The sequence below is a fragment of the Protomyctophum bolini genome, assembly GCF_963924005.1.
Source record: "Protomyctophum bolini genome assembly, chromosome: 19".
Classification (NCBI taxonomy): Eukaryota; Metazoa; Chordata; class Actinopteri; order Myctophiformes; family Myctophidae; genus Protomyctophum; species Protomyctophum bolini.
In genome coordinates, this window is record NC_137880.1 from 13,537,102 (window position 1) to 13,555,795 (window position 18,694).

General features: G+C 41.1%; 2 protein-coding genes across 5 annotated transcripts; one reads left to right on the plus strand and one right to left on the minus strand.

Moving 5' to 3' along the window:
* Positions 1-895: 895 nt before the first annotated feature.
* On the minus strand, positions 896-11,362 carry nsl1 (NSL1 component of MIS12 kinetochore complex). Of its 2 annotated transcripts, XM_080790741.1 has the most exons (9): positions 11,339-11,362; positions 7,943-8,088; positions 5,827-5,907; positions 5,292-5,417; positions 4,997-5,069; positions 3,895-4,013; positions 3,263-3,317; positions 2,956-3,017; positions 896-1,560 (listed from the first exon to the last, which is right to left on the minus strand). In XM_080790741.1, exons 2-9 carry the CDS (start codon positions 8,045-8,047, stop codon positions 1,360-1,362), a joined length of 822 nt encoding a protein of 273 aa, XP_080646867.1. In that variant the 5' UTR covers positions 8,048-8,088; positions 11,339-11,362; the 3' UTR covers positions 896-1,359. The 2 variants fall into 2 exon arrangements, with proteins under 2 accessions (XP_080646867.1, XP_080646868.1); XM_080790742.1 differs by lacking the exon at positions 7,943-8,088 and having other exon boundaries at positions 11,339-11,357.
* Positions 5,892-16,428, plus strand: tatdn3 (TatD DNase domain containing 3). Of its 3 annotated transcripts, none has more exons than XM_080790743.1 (10): positions 5,892-6,267; positions 6,727-6,759; positions 7,021-7,094; positions 7,828-7,912; positions 8,740-8,802; positions 10,534-10,643; positions 11,401-11,456; positions 12,280-12,392; positions 14,933-15,013; positions 15,708-16,428. In XM_080790743.1, exons 1-10 carry the CDS (start codon positions 6,211-6,213, stop codon positions 15,840-15,842), a joined length of 807 nt encoding a protein of 268 aa, XP_080646869.1. In that variant the 5' UTR covers positions 5,892-6,210; the 3' UTR covers positions 15,843-16,428. The 3 variants fall into 3 exon arrangements, with proteins under 3 accessions (XP_080646869.1, XP_080646870.1, XP_080646871.1); XM_080790744.1 differs by having other exon boundaries at positions 7,033-7,094; XM_080790745.1 differs by lacking the exons at positions 7,021-7,094; positions 7,828-7,912.
* The last annotated feature ends 2,266 nt before the right edge of the window (positions 16,429-18,694 follow it).

Consider the following 18,694-nt stretch of genomic DNA (forward strand, 5'->3'; position numbering starts at 1 on the left):
ATGCACCTGGACCGCGAGGCCAGTGGGCGTCCCACCTTGGTTTTATTTTATTTCATTACAGTCCAGACCAGTACTATTGTGTATATTAAACTTTTACTATTGCACAGTCTTGCCGACCACCAATACAATATTTTGCTGCTTGCAAATTATATCTGTGAAAATAAGCATAGGGCAGAAGCCTATCTCCTAAACACTATAACAATATAATATAATATATATAATTGATGAATTGAACATGGTGGACCCTCTTGTAAACAAGTGTAATGCTTAATTGGGTCGTCCACTCACAGTTAAGTCTTTGTATTGAGTTTGTGCTTGAAATGTACTGTAATTCTGCAAACTGTTAATAAATATTTTAATCAATCAATGTTTGTGATGCTTCTTCACTTGGAGTTGGTATTTTTGCTCACACAGGTTTTCTGTTAAAGGGGTGCTGTGGTTTGGGCCCAATTCCCTGACCCCTTTAAGAAGGCGTGCACTTCCTCTTTAAAATGTCTTTGTGGGTGATTGTAACGTAACTTTTGTAATGCTTAGTCAGCTCCAAAATAAGTTGACATGAAAAGAATGTTTGAGAACCACTGTACCATGGGGTCTGGACCCCTCCCCCCCTGTGGATCTCGACAGACAGGTTGAGGACCACTACGGTAGAAGGGCTAGGCTACATTAGCACGTCACACAGACTTTCTTCCTGTGAAGGCGCGTCATTCAAAATACTATACAGCTTGTGCAAGGACGTATTTAGTATGTATGTCACTGTGCAGGCTTATGTAAGTTTGGCAAAATGTGCCAACAAATCATGGCTGCCCTTGTTTGCAAAATGTATTCGTTTGTGGGAGACGATGCACTTTGCAAACCCCTTGTGTTTTCCTGAGAACATAGTAAAACTGTACTCTCATCACACAGCAACATTACTCTTTATTCTTCTGTACCAGTTGTTGGGTTTCACATAATGTATACCTGCTAAATGTCTAAATTGTATACTGTATGTATGTATAAAGAAGAAAACTAAACTTTAGACTTGAACTTGGTACTCATGCTGATCATTAATGGCGACACGGGACGCTATATTATCAGCACCCACAGCGAAGGACAAATGGCACACTTACATTAGTTATAATCAGGAAGAATACCATGTTTATACAGTATGTAAATGCATAGGCATGAATATCATGGTTCATGGATCACCAAACCCTGACTTGGCCTCCGAAAAGGTGGGAGGAGCCATATAATGTTTAATCCATGATAGAATCAGGCCTGTGCACATATCGTCTCTGTAGGGTGGAAGCCACATAATAGTTACTTTTAAAGGATTCAAATTCAAAAACAGCACGCTCCTCCAGGTGTGTGTTTTTTTCCCGATCATCTAGACGGTTCGGTAAAGCCATCTTCGGTCTCTGCCATCTCTACGGCTCTCTTGACCGTGACGGCGTGGGGCAGGACTGCGTCGGACTGGCCGCCATCGCCAAACACGTCCCTGTAGACCTGGCGGTCGGTGGCGCTGGGTCTGGTGTTGAGCACCTCACAGAGGCCCTGGGCGTGCTGCTGAAGGATCTCCATGGACTGTGGGGCACATTGAGATTTAGTTATTGTCTTTTGAATAAAATTCAAATGTTTTAGTTTTAGTCTAGTTTAAGTCGACTAAATAACGTAAGATTTTAGTCGACTAAATCTACAGTTGACTTTTATCGACAAAAAAGAATTTTTGCTTGCGGCTATTTTCAGCAGGCACCCAAACATAAAATGACCTGTCTTTCAGTTTTACTGGATCTCTCCACTAGTCCCTCCCTAACATTTTAGTTTTTATTTGTTGACGAAATTGTCAGTATATTTAGTCATCATAGTTTAGTTTTTAAATTAATGAATCAATGAAAAAGGGTAGTCGACGAACATTTTTCATCATAGCCGATGACATTAACACAGCATGTGTTCACAGGCATCAGTGGTTCTCAAACCCCCAAATTGATATTTACCCGCCGCAGACCCCCCCACACCATCTGAAAATACTTGTGTGTAAAAAAAAATGTAAATTAATAAAATGTTTCCAATACTTTCAAGATAAAAAATACAAAGTACATATACAAACTTGTAGATCTGCAATTCTTTGAGTAGCCAAAGTATAAATAAAGTGGTTGAGATGAGGGTGGTGATGCTATATAAACTAATTATGCTGGGGGACCCCCTGGAACCACCCCTGGGGGTCCCCGGACCCCACCTTGAGAACCACTGTAATAGATAGCGTTTTAAGGACAGTTAGAAAGACATAGCATTCTTTAATACCGGTAATGTACATTGTACAAGTCTGATGCCCCCTGGTGGAATCTGTGCACGTCTCACTCTTCCTCGCCCCATTCAGCCAGGGGTTTCAAAATGCTTTCAGCTCAACACCCAAAAGAGAAAGTTGGGGTCAATTTATTCATAATGGCTTCAGTTAACCCATTAAAGGACCACTTCACCACTTTTCAACTTGTCTTCATATAATTGGTCCTCACAAATGTTCACGATAAAATACCACAATATTTTTCTACTCAGTCTGTGTCTCATAGGAGGGCTGTGGGCAGTTCAGAAACATGTCCACCAACAGTGACATCATCATTAGGAAAACATTTTTTTAAACAAGATTTTATATAAATAATATTTAGATTTGTAATATTGTGAGAACGATGGCTTCCATTATCGCATTGCAACTTTTCAGGAATAGACAGCCTGCCGTTTCTATTAGCTTGGATTCCCCAATGGCATTTTAAATATTAGTGAGGACCAAGTATATGAAGGTACAGTAGGTTGATTCTACAGATACCTTCTAAATCAGTAGTTCTCAAAACCTTTCGTGTCAAGGACCCCCAACATGCTATATACGTTTATTATTTAACAAACACATATGTGCATAGGAAGGTTTAGGAGTGTGCAATACTTGACTAACAAATTAGGTTTTGCATGTGTGACTTGCTGCATTACCTTCATAGCCTGGGCCACCTCTTTGACTGCTGCAGAAGATGACACACTGTTCATGATGTTCTCTGTTGGTGACACACAAAGTTAAACACAATTAACAATGTTTCCATGTTTCAAATTACGCTGACATTAGTGATCCATCCATTTCTGTGGTGCAGCGCTAGAGATCTTATTATTTTGATTCCTGAATCCAGTGCTTAAGATCAAGGAGAGACAATAGTAGATGTGTGTGTGTGTGTGTGTGTGTGTGTGTGTGTGTGTGTGTGTGTGTGTGTGTGTGTGTGTGTGTGTGTGTGTAAATAGTACTCACCTTGCTCAGGGTCTCTCTCAATTTTCTCAGGTTTTACGGTTTCTTTGTACAGGCCCTAAAAAAACAAAACAGACATGGCATCTGAATCTGCAGGGATGAAATAAAAACGGAATGCGCTCCCCAGCCAGCCATCGACATGACACCCAGACAAACACCTATCTGGTGGTTCTCAAACATTTTCAAGGCAAGGTCTTTCAAATTAGGCTGCAGAGCCCCATCCGAAAATGTTTTGTGCTGGCACAAAACATTTGCAGCCTAATTGACTTTGCAGTCTAATTGAACAGTGTGTTATAATTCTTCAAATGATTAAAAATGTTCCAATACTTTCAAGATTTTTTAAATATTTTTGTACAATACAGTCTGGAGCAACAGAAGCTCTGAAAATGATCAGCGGATGGAGCGGAAGTGATGCCTCCTCCCCACTTCCGTTTTGTCGTTACAGTCACGCAAATGTGTAAATCAAATAGCTTGCTGTACAATAACATGTAAAGATATTTTAAAACATTTTCGTGAACGGAAATGCCGAACAGAGGATAGCTTCCATTCTCAGATTCCGAAATTCTGAAATAGTTGTATACGAATGGTGTCCCTGGCAAAGAAATGGATGTTAGTGTAACTTTGATGAGACGCACCATGAGTTTGCGGTCAGCCTTCAATGAGGAGACCACGTGGGGCAGGATCTTCCTGGGGTACTTGCGGCGTTTCCAAGACGTGTCCACTATGGTGTCATCCAGCTGGATCTCCAGGGTTGCTGCCGGGTTTAATCACACCACGACACCATTAAGGAGGAGAGACTGACTGATTACGTCCTTAAAGTCATCGTCATTTAAAGCACAGCTGTACAGCACTTCAATGTTTTTGTAACTTTCTGTCCAATAACACCACAAGAAAAACCCTCTTACTACTTATTCAATTATAATAGTGATTTTCCATGCTATAGCTCAGGGGTTCTCAAACCTTTTCATGCCATGGACCCCAAATGTATTTGGCCGGGACACTACATCTGAAAATATTTTGTGCCAGAGATTTATGTAAAGAAAAAAAAAAGATATATATATATATGTTTGTATTTTTTTTGCTATTTTTGAATAGCCAATGTATAATTGAATAAAGTTGTTAAAATGATTGTGATGCTGTTAACTACTTTGAGAACCACTGCTATAGTGTACTACTGTAAATTACACTACATTATTTAGGTTATAATTTGTGAGTGTCAACAATGACAAATTGCCAATTTCCTGGATGAATTAAATACATACAAAGATGTATGCATAATTATCTGCCTTATGAATAACTTCTAGATGCAGACAATGGACATATTATTCATATACACAGTAGACACATCCACAGACGGGTTCCCTGGTCGCAGCCAAGGGATTTCCTGTAGGCGGAGCCAACATAGCTGCGGTGTACAGCTCAGCACTTCTACTACAGTGAATGAGAAAGTGTCTTGTGTTCATCTCAAGTTACTCATTTACCTGCTTTTTACTAACACTAACTTTACAAAGATGCCCAGAACATCAGGACTTACATGTGTAGATTATGGCTGCTCCTACAGTAGTGGCAAAATTCAATTTGGAGAGAAATGGAATGTCAAACACATAAATCTCTATGAGCGCTCGCCCTATTTCGTATTAAGTAGTGTAATTACGGTAAAGGCTGCTGTGACCAGGGTGCCCGTCTGTGGAGGTGTCTATATGCTGCTGTGTGATTGAAATTCAACAGCTGGCTTACGTTCATCGTCAGGCGCGTCGTCCCAAGGCTGGCCGTTCACCAACAGGTTATCCTGCACCGTTTTCGAGAAGTTCTGCACAGTGACATTAACCCATTAAGACCTGAGGCAGATTCTAAAAATGTCTTCTAAATCCTAAAAGGTCCCTGAAAAACGTATGTTGCTATATCAGTGGTGCCTACACATTTTACCAATTAATTTTCAAAATCATTTCCACAACTTATCCAAAGTAATTTGTCATAACTCTGTCTTACTCTATGGCTCTGAACGTGATGTAAACATCCTAAAAAGACCTACGTCCAGCATCTGGTTCAGTAAACGTGTCCTGATCTGTTGGTCCATGGCAGTCTGCCCGTCCAGAGACTTCTTCAACAGCTCCTTGTATCTGTCCATCTGCTCAATCACTTGTTTCTTCGAAGACACCTGGATCAGGGGTGGAAAGTAAGTAACTAAGTACAACTACTCATACTGTTATGTACTTAAGTACAATTATTTGAAAACGTTACCTACTGCTGGTTACATTGTAGATTTCGAATTATTATTGCAAAACACATATTACCGGTACCAACTTCAGCCCAGCATATTTCGGCCATTTGAAAATTATTTGTATACATTTTGTACATTTGAAAACTTGTGAAATGGGACATTCTGCGTAATGAGTACTTTCTACTTTTGGTACTTTAAGTACATTTTTATACCAATACCTTTGTACTTTTTCACACTTGAATTCAGGACTTTTACTTAATAACGTAATAAGAGTATTTGTCCAGTGCAGTGCTGATACTTATTTTAAGTAAAACAATCAAATGTACTTTTTCCACCACTAACTAACCTGGACTCTGTACTCCTCACACTTCTCCACATTAGACGTGATTCCACTCGCCTCAGTCGCCTCCATCTTCTCGCCGATAACCTATAATGTTTTATCGTAGTTTATATTGTTATAGTTGTTTATCGTGCTTTAGTTATTTCATTGTCTCCAGCGCCAAAGCGTTTCAAACGAACAACAACAACACAGGAGGCGGAAGGAACGTCGTCTCGCGCCCGGGGTCCGCCTCGAAAAGTGCACGACGAGAGAAGCGTGTTGCTTAGAGAAAAGGTTCCGCTTACTTTTTTGTTTTACAAACGCAGTGCTGAACACTTGAACTAAAACAAGAAGGTTTTTTTTGTTTGCTATATAAGCCCTCCAAGTTCACGTTTATTTTTATTTTTTTAAATGGAGAATGGTTTCGTTGACTGTCACTGCCACATATCTGCCCGTGAGTTTGAAGAGGTAAGCTAAGCGTGTGTTGACCGACACTCGGGACTCTTGTTTACCTTTTCTGCATGGGACGGCCCAAGAAAAGGTACACGAGGGTTCCGATTCCGAAAGGGGCTAACCCCCTATGGGGCCAACCCCCATATGAACCACCCCTATGGCTAACAAGTAAACAAGTAAAAACCTGCCAGCCTTCTTCAGTAGCAGGCTCAGGCTGTTTGTGAATAATGCAGATTCTACAAGCATAGGCAACAGCAACACAATAATGTAATAAAATAACAATATGTACTTTAATATTAATAATATATAAACAGAACAGATATATAAGATATGTTTTTTTTTTTTAAATAGATACAATATTTGTATTATTATTTATTATGCTCTCCTACATTTTATCATTAGATTTTATTTCACTTTTGTGCTTTATATGCTTTGGTCTCATCAAATGACCCTGAATGTTATCCTCTGTACTAGGATCTGGAGGAGGTGATCCAGAGGACCATAGAGGTCAGTGTTGATCTGTTCTGGAGCAGTGATGATTTCGTTGACAAACTGGAGAAGTATATAGGACGTCGTACAGTGGTTAAGACCAGGAATTTAATCACAATCTAAATCTGTTTATTATATGTTCACATATGAGGAATCTTACTTGGTGTATTGCTTGCTGTACAAGCTATACGAACGATTGCAGATTATTTCACGTGTGTGTGTGTGTGTGTGTGTGTGTGTGTGTGTGTGTGTGTGTGTGTGTGTGTGTGCGCGCCAAAGGCCGGGGTGCAGACCCTGGTTGCGGTGACAGAAGAGGTGGGTGAGTTCGACAGAGTCCTCCAGCTCAGTGACAGGTGTGTACCGTTCACAGTGGATGTCTTGCATTAATGTGTTGATCACTATAATGTTGCAGCAGATTTTAATTAGGCTACTTTGTGTTGCTAGGTAGTTTCATCTATAATAACAATTAATAAGGTATCAGTTAATGTACAGTACATTTGGTATATAAATAATCTAAATCTGCAAAGTAACTAGTAAATAATTGTAGTGTTGTAGATTTAATTAGATATTATGAAGTCTTCCAAAATTGAAATAGAAGTAAAAGTTCCTAAGTGCATCTTGCAATAATGCTTAACAAGTCATTCATAACAGTTTATGAATGATCTATTAACTACTTATAACAAATCATAGCTATTCTTACAGTAACATATTGGGGGAGAAATCACATGTATTTTGAGCTTTTAGGATTACCCCCTCGTAGACTACTAAATTCAGATGCACACAACCTATATTGTTTTTATTGTTGTAAACTGACTAACGGTGTTCCAAAGACAAATTTTCAATAATATTCATAACATTCCAATCGCCACAAACCCACTGCTTCAATCTAACCTCTAGTCTGCTGCCACATCCACTGATAATATAATATATAATAATATTATTATTTCATCTTTTAACATCTATGCTAAAAGGTACCCACTGTGCAGTTGAACAAAATATATTTCTGTTGTGAAAGTAAACATACTGCTCCAGGGGTGTCATTTTTATTTTTGCTTTAATCCACCCCTCATTCATCACGGCGTATAGGTACCCAGGTCTGGTGGCACCATGCCTGGGCCTCCACCCCCTTCAGGCCTGTGGGAACCCGGAGCAGCGCAGTGTGAAGCCAGAGGTAGGCCTACGTTATTCCAACACCTCTCACCTTTCTGGTGGTCTGCAGCCGTTTGTTTTCACTTAACTTCTCCTGGGAAAGCACAGAGAGAAGGGCTGGGTAATGACATCTCTTTTGGCTCAGTTGGTGTCCCATGGTAGAGAAAACATTAGCGCCGCACACGGGTCCTCCTTGCGCTGTGAAAACATTACAGCCAGTGTTGATTTTGACACGAAAGTTTTATTTTGTTTTAGTCATAGTCTTTTGAATAAAACGTAGTTTTAGTCATAGTCTTTTGAATACATTTTCATTTTGTTTAATTCAAATTAACAATTTGTGTCTAGTTTTAAATCATAAGGTTTTAGTCGATTAAATCTACAGTTGATTTTGACGACCAAAATGAAGAGTATACACATGCATGACTTTTCCACCGGGACACGGCCCCCTCATCTAGACTGAGTGGCAAAACATTGAGCAGCATGGATCATTAGAGTCTGGAAGCGCTCAACAGTCCTGTTTGGATGTTCTTTGTCACTCAGTAGCCGTTCCCGGAACTTCCCGCATAACTTCCGGGTGTGATGATGTCACGAGCATACTGATAGCCTCTGTTTTGGTGGGCCATGATGGCGACCTAATGCCTGATTTTACATTTGGCTGCATGCTGAAAATAGCCGATCTACAAGCTCACAATGTGTCGCAGCACAACGAGTTTCTCATAGTTTGTCGACGAAATTATCACAACATAAACAATTAACATCTACCAATTAGACACATTGCATTGTGATTCCTGTGAAAAATACAAAGATAAAACATTACGTGGCAACTAAAATAATGTGTTGTCTCCCCAGGATCTGGAGTCTGCCCTGCCACTTTTTTACAAACACCGAGATCGTCTAGTCGCTGTTGGAGAGGTAGCAGTAACACACACACACACACACACACACACACACACACACACACACACACACACACACATGCACGATGTGACCAGGGTTAAATTCAGTGGTGGAAAGTAATACTATCTCTACTATATCTACTTAAGCACTGTACTTAGGTACAATTGTTTATTATACTTTTACTCCTACATCTCAGAGGCAAATATTGTACTTTTTACTCCACTAAAAATTATTAGAAAACTTTAGTAGGTTTTGATACAAAACGTACATTAACCACTTCAGTACATTTTGAATTCCGGAGTTTTATTTGTAACAGAGTATTTCTACATTGCAGAATTGATACATAACTAAAATGTGAGAGCTTTTTCCACCACTGATGAACTAAAAAGGATACAATTCAAACAGTAAAGATTTGAACTTCACAAAGTACGCATGCACGCATTCTCTATCCTCTGCTAAGTGAACATAAGAATGTCTTTCCACATGCGCACAGTGCCCCACACACACACACACACACACACACACACACACACACACACACACATACAGTTGCTCTATCTTCTGCTGATTCTTAGAGAGTAGGAGTGGAGAGGTATTTCGCTACATTGTCAAGCCAAGTCCATTGTCTAGTTTAACCACATGAACACTATAACATCCCTATTCTAGGCATGCCACAGGCGAACATTCAGCAAAAATAGCAGATCTACAAGCTCAATTCTCAATGTTGCTGGTGCGTCATCATGAGCTTGTAGATCAGCTATTTCCGAGGAAGATATTTGGTGTAGATGGGGAAAAAGGAAGGGACCAAGTGGACTGCTGGGGGAACCTGGTGAAACAAAGTATTTAAAGTTTATGTTTAAGTGGTTAATGGTTTTATTTTTAGACTTGGTGCTTCAAGTTTCAAGTATTACACACGCATGCATGCACGCGCGCACAAGTACACACACGCGTGCGCTCACACACACACACACACACACACACACACACAGCCCGATGACCATTAGTGAAACAGCACAAGACTGTAACTAGACAGTTTTTGAAAATCAAGCGGATTAAACATGTTAAAGCTCTAACGCTTTGTGGCCTCCTAATCTTGAGCCCATGTAACTTCTTAAATCACTGACAGACTCACTGACTGTCTCGCTCTCTCTCACGCACGCACACAGCGTGTGGAAGGAACACGTTATTCCGACCAGTTCCTTTCCCTGCATGCATCAGTAAGCAGGAACTGGGGATGGCAATGAAGGACCCGGAAAGTCTGGCGTGGCATTGTGAAATCCATGATCTCGACCACGGTCGAAAGATTATGATGATTATTATTATTATTATTAATAGTTTTTTCATGTATCCCATTAAAACCGGTGTCATTTTGAGATGTTAGTTTTGACTATTCAAAAATAGCAGTAGTATAAGTACAAGCTCACTTTCACTTCGTGCCGTTTCAACAATTTTAAGTGTTTGAAACTTTGTTTAGAAGGCATTTGTAGAATTCCGATCGTCGGTCGACTCGTAAGGTAGGGTGATAGGAAACGGAGGGCAGATGTGTGTGTCTGGGAAATAAATATGGTGTGAGTAGTGTAAGAACACATTAGAATCCCCATAGCCTCGACCCAAACAGTACGTGTGTAGCATGTTGTGGGTGGTGGTTACAAAACCATCAAATAAAACATTTCCTTTGCTGTCATAATTGGTAAGCACTAAGCAGTGTCCTTTATTTCTCTGTGCCTCCCACATGGCTCATTCCAGATAGGGCTGGACTTCACTCCATGGTGTGCACCTACTGCCCAGGACAGAGAGGACCAGCTGGCCGTTTTCATTCAACAGCTCCACATCGCCAAGGAGCTGGACCTACCAGTGTGAGGAAATCACTTCACTCATTAAGACCAGAGGAAGATTTTTACAAAATGTCTTCTAAATCAGTTTTCTGAAAAACATTTGTTGCTATATCAGTGGTGATCAAACGTTTTTGTGTCAAGGACCCCAAAACATTATATGTATTTGGCTGCTACCACCCTCCCAGAATACAGGAATGAGTTAAGGAACAAGTTGTTCCCAGCTCAGAGGACACAATTGCCATAGCTACAAGTTGCTAAACTGGTCTTCCTAAATGGAAAGGTTGTCTACTGAATGATTACATTACCCAGTCAATTACCCAGTCATTACCGGGCCCAAAATATGGAGGCCGGGCCGGGACCTGGTCGGGGCCCAACGGGCTTGCAGGGCCATCCCCAACCCATCCTTGTCCAATAGGCACGTTAGCAGCGAAGAAAGCTTGATCTGCATAGCAACTATTTGGATTGGCATTGGACAATCACTTTTTGGGGTGGGATTTTGGACAATGCAAGGGCTAATTGTCATATGAAACATAACTAAAATAGCAAATCCACAAGCTCACAAAGCATTGCATCGTGACGTGTTGTGAGCCTGCAAAGCTGCTATTTTTCTTTTCAAACATTGTTGAAAATTATGCCCAAAATAGGGATAACAGTTTGAAAGTGGTTAAGAACATTAGGAATATTATATTGTTTACTCGCTCCAAGACATTACTCACATGCTGTACAATGATGAATATGACAAAGATGATGGTGATGTTTCCTGGTCCCCAATGCACAGGAACGTCCACTCAAGATCTGCTGCTCAGGTGACCATAGCAACCATGAGAGAACAAGGTGTGTACAGTAGTTACAGTATGACCAGGTGTGAATATGATCATTGTTTAGTTGAGCTGCAAACAAATCAAATTAACAATACAGGTGGTTTATCTTGGAGAGCATGGCAACATTGTAAGCATTTATCATACCTGTTGCTGCTCTGCATGGCATGGAGATGAATTAAATTGGGACAAGGCCCCAAAATCTATCTTGTAGGTTAAAGCTATAATATGGTTGGTTGGTTGGTTGGTTGGTTGGTTAGTTGGTTATATTAGATAAAGACGACTGGATGCATAGATTAATATTATTAACCACTTAAGCCCTATAATATTGTACTTTGTAGCAAGTTAAATTGCAAAAATAGCTGATCTACAAGCTCACAATGCGTCATGGCTATTTATTATATATATTGTTTTGTTCTTTTTACATTTTTGAACATAAAATTACATTTCTCAAAACAAACTTGAAAATTGCAGAAGATTTCTAAAAATGTTTTGACCGTTTTTGCGTTTTCGCCTATATGACATGCCCAAGATATATTGACACATAAAAGTAGGTGTTTTATGCCCTGCTATATTATAACTGACAAGGACCAATTAGTTTATGTGGTGATTAATGGTAATGGTTCCAGTGTCAATTAATGTATTATGGTTCCAGTATCAGTTAATGTATTATGGTTCCAGTATCAGTTAATGTATTATGGTTCCAGTGTCAGTTAATGTATTATGGTTCCAGTGTCAGTTAATGTATTATGGTTCCAGTATCAGTTAATGTATTATGGTTCCATTGTGAGTTAATGTATTATGGTTCCAGTGTCAGTTAATTCCCGTGGTTCTCTCAGGGGTGAGCAGAGCTCTGCTCCATAACTTTGCTGGGAGGCCGTCAGTGGCTCTGGAGGCTGTGAAGGCTGGATACTTCCTCTCCTTTCCCCCTGCCATCTGCACCAACCAACAGGTGTGTGTGTGTGTGTGTGTGTGTGTGTGTGTGTGTGTGTGTGTGTGTGTGTGTGTGTGTGTGTGTGTGTGTGTGTGTGTGTGTGTGAAGCGGACCTCGTAAACGTTTCAAAGACCAGCTCAAGTGCCAACTTACGGTAGCAGGTTTACAAGCGAAGACGTCCACTGCCACTGACAAAAACTCTTGGCGCTCTACTGTAAATGTAGCTGCTGTGAAGCTCAGCAACATCAGGCAGACAGCTGCAATGCACAAATGTGTGAAAATGTGAAAATGTGAAAATGTGAAAATGTGAAAATGTGAAATGTGTGAAATGTGTGAAATGTTGCACTGTTGCCTGCTAATGAGCGAAAGAGAGGAGGGGGGGTCAGGGGGAGAGGGGAGTTGCACCACTCAGTTCACACGGGTGTGATTTTTGAAAGTATAGGCAGTTTAAAACAAGGAAAAGACAACACTATATTACAATATGCCAAACAAGAGTAGAAGATTAGTCTCATATCACAATCTCAATAATATTGATATATTGCCTCCATCTGGGTGAGTGTGTGTCCTTGTACCGAGTGTAAAGTATCCAAGGACAGTGACTCTTGCCCCCAAGTTCCTGCTGCTAAGCAGAAAGTACATTTTACTCTTACAAATATCTAACTTTGTCGTCCTTCTGTTTATGTGGGTTGGGGGTGAGGGCTCATTTTAATTGCTTGTGTGTACACATGCGAGTGTGCATGTCGTGCACTTTCTGGATCGAGGCCCACTGGACATTTTGAAACCCATGATCTGACCACTTAATAATAATAATAATACATTTTATTTATATGGCGCCTTTCAGGTCACTCAAGGTCGCCTAACAAAACAGAAAAGAAATACAATACAATAAAACAAGTTTAAAATACACACAAAGGCCTGCAGCAGACTTCTACTCAAGGTGGGAGTAGGCTTGTCTGAAAAGGTGAGTTTTGAGGTGGGATTTGAAGGTGGGGAGTGAGTCCATGTTTCGAATGTCGGCGGAAGGCTGTTCCAAAGGCGAGGGGCAGAGCGGCTGAAAGCTCTACCCCCCATGGTGGACAAACGAGCTGGGGGAACAGTGAGGTTGGTGGAGGAGGCAGACCTAAGTGACCGGGTGGGAGTGTTGATATGGATGAGATCAGACAGGTATGGGGGGGAGAGGTTATGGATGGCATTGAATGTGTTGAGGAGGATCTTGTAATCTATGCGGTATTTGATGGGTAGCCAGTGGAGTTGGTGAAGAACGGGGGTGATGTGGGAGATGGCAGGGGTTTTGGTGATGATGCGGGCTGCAGCGTTCTGGACCAGTTGGATTTTATGGAGGAGTTTGTGGGGGAGACCGAAGAGAAGGGAGTTGCAGTAATCGAGGCGGGAGGTGACCAGAGAAAGGACTAGGATGGCAGTGTTGTTGGGGGTGAGTGAAGGGCGGAGGCGGTTGATGTTGCGGAGGTGAAAGTAGGCGGACCGGATGGTGTTATTGATGTGGGTATGGAAAGATAGGGTGCTGTCGAGGACGACACCCAGACTCTTGACCTGGGGGGAGGGGGAAACCGAGGAGTTATCTATGGTGAGTGTAAAACTGGGCTGCTTGGTGAGTGAGGATTTAGTGCCAATGAGGGTTAACCAGGTGAACCAGTCTTTAATTTCATGAAGACAGGCACAGAGGGAGGGTGGAGGTAGGTGTGGAGGAGACATAGAGCTGGGTGTCGTCCGCGTAACAGTGGAAATTGACGTTGTGTTTGCGGAATATTGAGCCAAGTGGGAGGAGGTATATTATAAATAATATGGGGCCAAGGACAGAGCCCTGGGGAACACCAGAGGAGAGGGGAGAGGAGTGGGATATGAAAGATTTTAGCTGAATGAACTGAGTGCGGTCGGAGAGATAGGAGTGGAACCAGTGTAGGGGTGTGTCAGATATGCCAATGGAGGCTAGACGGTCGAGGAGGATGGAGTGTGAGATGGTGTCAAAGGCTGCAGTCATGTCGAGAAGGATGAGAATGGATAACTGTCCAGAGTCGGCTGCTAACAGGAGGTCATTGGTGATTTTTATTAGGGCTGTTTCTGTACTGTGGTGGGGGCACTTAACAGAAATTTGTGTTAAATTGTTGTTACATTGTTAAATTACGTGGTCAGATGGGTGCATTTTCAGCTTATTTTAATGATCAATCGATTGTGTTGGCTTAGATCAATGGAACTAACATAGTATAGTATTTTTTTTTACATAAATTATTTTAATGTTAGATTGTCATTCAAATCTTAGTGTTTTGCTAAAGTATTAGTAGTAAAGAGACAGAGACATGTATTGAGTTAAGCTAAGGTATAGGCCTGGGCCATATAGTGATATTTGTCAAGATGATTTCATGAGCTTGTAGATCGGCTCTTTTTGCTATTTCTGAAAACATTAAATGGGACACAAATATCGTCGCAATATCAATATTGAGGTATTTAGTAAAACATTTAATGATATTTGATTCTGTCCATATCGCCGAGCACTAGTTTGGGGATTACATCTTATTGATACCGATTCATTTTATTATCAGAGAGCCAAGCTGATCAAGCAGATTCCATTGGAACACATTTGCCTGGAAACGGACTCTCCTGCACTGGGACCTGACAAGCAGGCAAGTCTTTATCATTATACATTTGATCCATATCACATAATCAATTACAGTAGGAGAGCTTTTATTATGATTATTGTACTGTTACACTGTATACGCGTGGCCAGACTGTGGCATCCCACAATTTCCAAATGCTTCTGGTCAAACTGTCGATAAAGCCGATGTGACGTCTCCTCCACGCTTCCGTTTCGTATTTACAGTCACGCAAGTTTATCCTAACAAAATCTAAATCATCTTAGCATAGCTATATAATACAGCAGCTTGCTGCTTAGCAGAAATGGAAATGTAAAGATATTTTAACTCGTATGGATGTGAAGCATCAACTGACAGTGGAAAAGTACTATTTTAGTACTAAGTACATGCCTGACAAAACTTTATTTGTTAATTTGGACGGGACAGAGTATATTAATCAAAAATATAGCGGAAATACACCGGATTTAGCAGAGATGCTAATTTCCATCCGTAGTCCCCGGACATTGAACACTAAACAAAACTGACATAACAAGACATGAGAGGACAGCATCCAAAAACATAATGCATTTCAAACGCAAAGGTGTGATTTGTTAATTTTCGGAACACAGTTCCTATATGATGTGATCTAAGATTGAACAAATAACGCTGTGACGCAATGACATCAGGACTTCACTACTCTATATTGGTCTAACCGTATCTGCTTCCTGTCTGACCTGTTCTCTAGGTGAGGAACGAACCCCAGAACATCTTCATGTCATGTCAGTACATTGCTGATGTCAAAGGCATGTCGTTCCAAACCGTTCAGCAGGCCACCACAAACAATGCATACAGACTGTTCACCATGGCTAAGAAAATGTAACACAATCACATGTTAACACATAGAGACACAGTAACACACATCCAGCCATCCATGCATCAACTGCTTATTCCAGAGTTGGATCGTGGGGGGGAAACAGTTCCAGCAGAACGCTCCAGACTTTACTTTTCCCGAGCAACATCAGCCACTTGCATGCTGGGGTTCCAAAGCCAGCGTGGATATTATGACCCCCATCTGGTCCTTGGTGTGACCCAGGGCTGACGTGCCCAGAGGACCTCCCTAGGGGGACGCCCGGGGAGCATCTGTACTAGATGCCCGGTGAGATTGAGACTTTAATGGGTAAACACATGGATGAATGCACTGATGAAGAATGGCATTCTGTTTTCTTATTGCATTGCATTCATGCTGTAATTTATTAAAATACAGGAATTTCAAGTAAGTTGTCCTCATATAAATCACTCTGCTCAAACAGGTTATGTTTGAGGTGAGTTTTGTCTGATGGGTGGATCCCGTGGTCTGTGGCAATCTAGACCAGGTGGGCTCTGTGATTGTCTGAAAGAGAGAATAGTAAGACTAAGAGTCAGGATGTAGCTATTATTAATTCCAACACACTTTCTTTGGCTTTATGGGCATGAGAAAACGTTTACATTGGTATTTAACATAGACAAAGAGAGTAGACTACAGTATGTCCTCAGTGCAGTATACCCATACCCTCATACCTGTCTGACTACTTCTTCAAAGTGAGTGACAGCCACAACACCAGAGTGAGCGACCATGATTTAAAACAAATTTAAAACTAACATTGGAAAATCCTCATTCTACTACTCTGAAATCAAGATGTGGAATGCCCTGACACCATTTAAAATATGTACCAATCATTTATTAGTTAAGCACTTAAACCCTGGAGAAAAGGACCTGAGTTACAACTGTACTTGGACCGCTTTTTTCTGTCCACACCAAATCTCTGCCAAGAATAACCAATCTACAAGCTGCTATTTTTCAGATATGTACCCCCCAGAACTATTGTTCTGCACTAAAGAGTCTCACCCAACATTCTGTATCTCAGTTAAATATAAGTTCAAGTTAATTCAAAGGTGTTTTATGGATGACTTAGCCTATTTTAAATAACACAGTCCTAGTTTATGTGCCGTAGGCCTATGTGGTATAATGTTGATAGCACTACAACAAAATATACACGGTAGGCTACAATAATATTATAAACGTCTTTGACGTAAGCTGTGCAACTTGTTATGAAGAACAGGAGCCTTTGATTAGACTCAGACTCTGTTATAGAGCCAAGCGGTCATTATCAGGAAAAAACAGACTTGAGATTGGACCAGTCAGAATCAAGCATTTAACCAACTAAGTAAGTAAGTAAGTAGCCTTGCCGAGCCATGAGGCCCATAGGGCAGGAGCCTATCTCCTGTTTCTGTAGCGTGAGGCAGCTTGATGTACAAGTACACCCCCTGGACATGACGCTAGTATGTCGCAGGGACTTGTCTTACCCCCAATCCAACCCTTGATGCTGAGTGTCAAGCAGGGAGGGTCCCATTTTTAGAGTCTTTGGTATGACCTGGCCGGGGATCGAACCCCGGACACTCTAACCACAAGGCCACTGAGCTGGCATTTAACCAAGCCGTGTAATAAAGGGTGAACATTTGCATGGCTGCAAATCTGGATTACTTGTGATGAACGCTTTACCATTCTTATGTCACAGGTTAACCCATTTAGGACTGAGGCAAGATTTAAAAAATGCCTTCTAAACTTTCTGAAAAACAAGAACCCCAAAAGGGTTTCCCGTCCAGAAGGGTCAAAGCACCAAAAGGGATTCCTTGTTAGTGGTTCTTACAGCTCTCTTCATAGTGTTTCCTCTCCACGTGCTTTCTGGTGACTGGCTTCTCCATCCAGGCTGACCTAGGCTGTGGTGCGACCGTCTTCTGGGAGCTGTTCCGGAGGTGACACCCGAAATGTCTCATCTCCTTTCTCTCCAAGAACGCTCTGCTGTCGGTCTCCACTTGGCACCACGTCTCCCTGTGCAGGTTCATCTCGCAAACGGCATCGTTCGATTTGGACATGATCCCAACTATTTGTATTGCTTATATTTGGTTGTTTATGAAGCTTTAATTGTGTGACACTGTACCAGGATTGCCACTGTCTGTTGATGTCCACTGCGTTTCCATGGAGACAGTACAGGAAACCTGAGGATGTGTCCCGTCACCTGATCAGCCAGAGAAACGTGACCATGCAACCACAGTGGGATCTTCCCATGTATTTAAAATACAGCTGCCGTTTAGTCCAGGCCAGTCCATTTTCTTTTCTATTGCCCGTTGTATCATGAGCTACGTCAAAAGTTATTTAACAGATGTAAAAATCTGATGTGGTTAAGTGATGCAGAGCGACTGAGATGGATTTTCGAACAAAAGATATTTGCATTAGCAGAATATATAGAGAAAGCTTGGGACGTATTATATTTTATTTATTTATTATATATTTATTTAATGCTTATTTCTGTTTTTGTTTTGATCAAATACTTTGTGTAACTTCTGTGTGGGAAGTGAACGTGATATTATTTATTTATGTTGTTGGTGTCTTATAATCCCGTAAGGGATGGGTCTTAATGACAAGACACGAAAAAAAACACCTCGCGCTGCGAGCAGTTGTGAGATTGTAGATCAGCTATTTTCAGCAATCTCAGTCGGCAATCTTTTTGTCATGAAGTGTTTCATGTTTTCATTTTCTTGATAGTGTGCCATATCAACATTAAGTTTAATTATTTATTTCGAAATATCTTCGTTCACATCAGGATAATGATCATTAGACTCAATAACCCACCTATATCACTGAATCCCTCCCCAGTCAGAGTTATCAGTTTGAATGAATGTGGAATTGTGGAG

What these genes read in the sequence shown, in the direction of transcription:
- tatdn3 (XM_080790743.1), top strand. Translation starts at nt 6,211, where the DNA reads ATGGAGAATGGTTTCGTTGACTGTCACTGCCACATATCTGCCCGTGAG. An exon ending in AGCGCAGTGTGAAGCCAGAG is followed by an intron (nt 7,913 to 8,739) that starts GTAGGCCTACGT and finishes TTGTCTCCCCAG; the next exon opens with GATCTGGAGTCTGCCCTGCC. An exon ending in AGCAACCATGAGAGAACAAG is followed by an intron (nt 11,457 to 12,279) that starts GTGTGTACAGTA and finishes TGGTTCTCTCAG; the next exon opens with GGGTGAGCAGAGCTCTGCTC.
- nsl1 (XM_080790741.1), bottom strand. Translation starts at nt 8,047, where the DNA reads ATGGGACACCAACTGAGCCAAAAGAGATGTCATTACCCAGCCCTTCTC. An exon ending in TGAGAGAGACCCTGAGCAAG is followed by an intron (nt 3,018 to 3,262) that starts GTGAGTACTATT and finishes TGTCACCAACAG; the next exon opens with AGAACATCATGAACAGTGTG. An exon ending in AGGTGGCCCAGGCTATGAAG is followed by an intron (nt 1,561 to 2,955) that starts GTAATGCAGCAA and finishes TGTGCCCCACAG; the next exon opens with TCCATGGAGATCCTTCAGCA.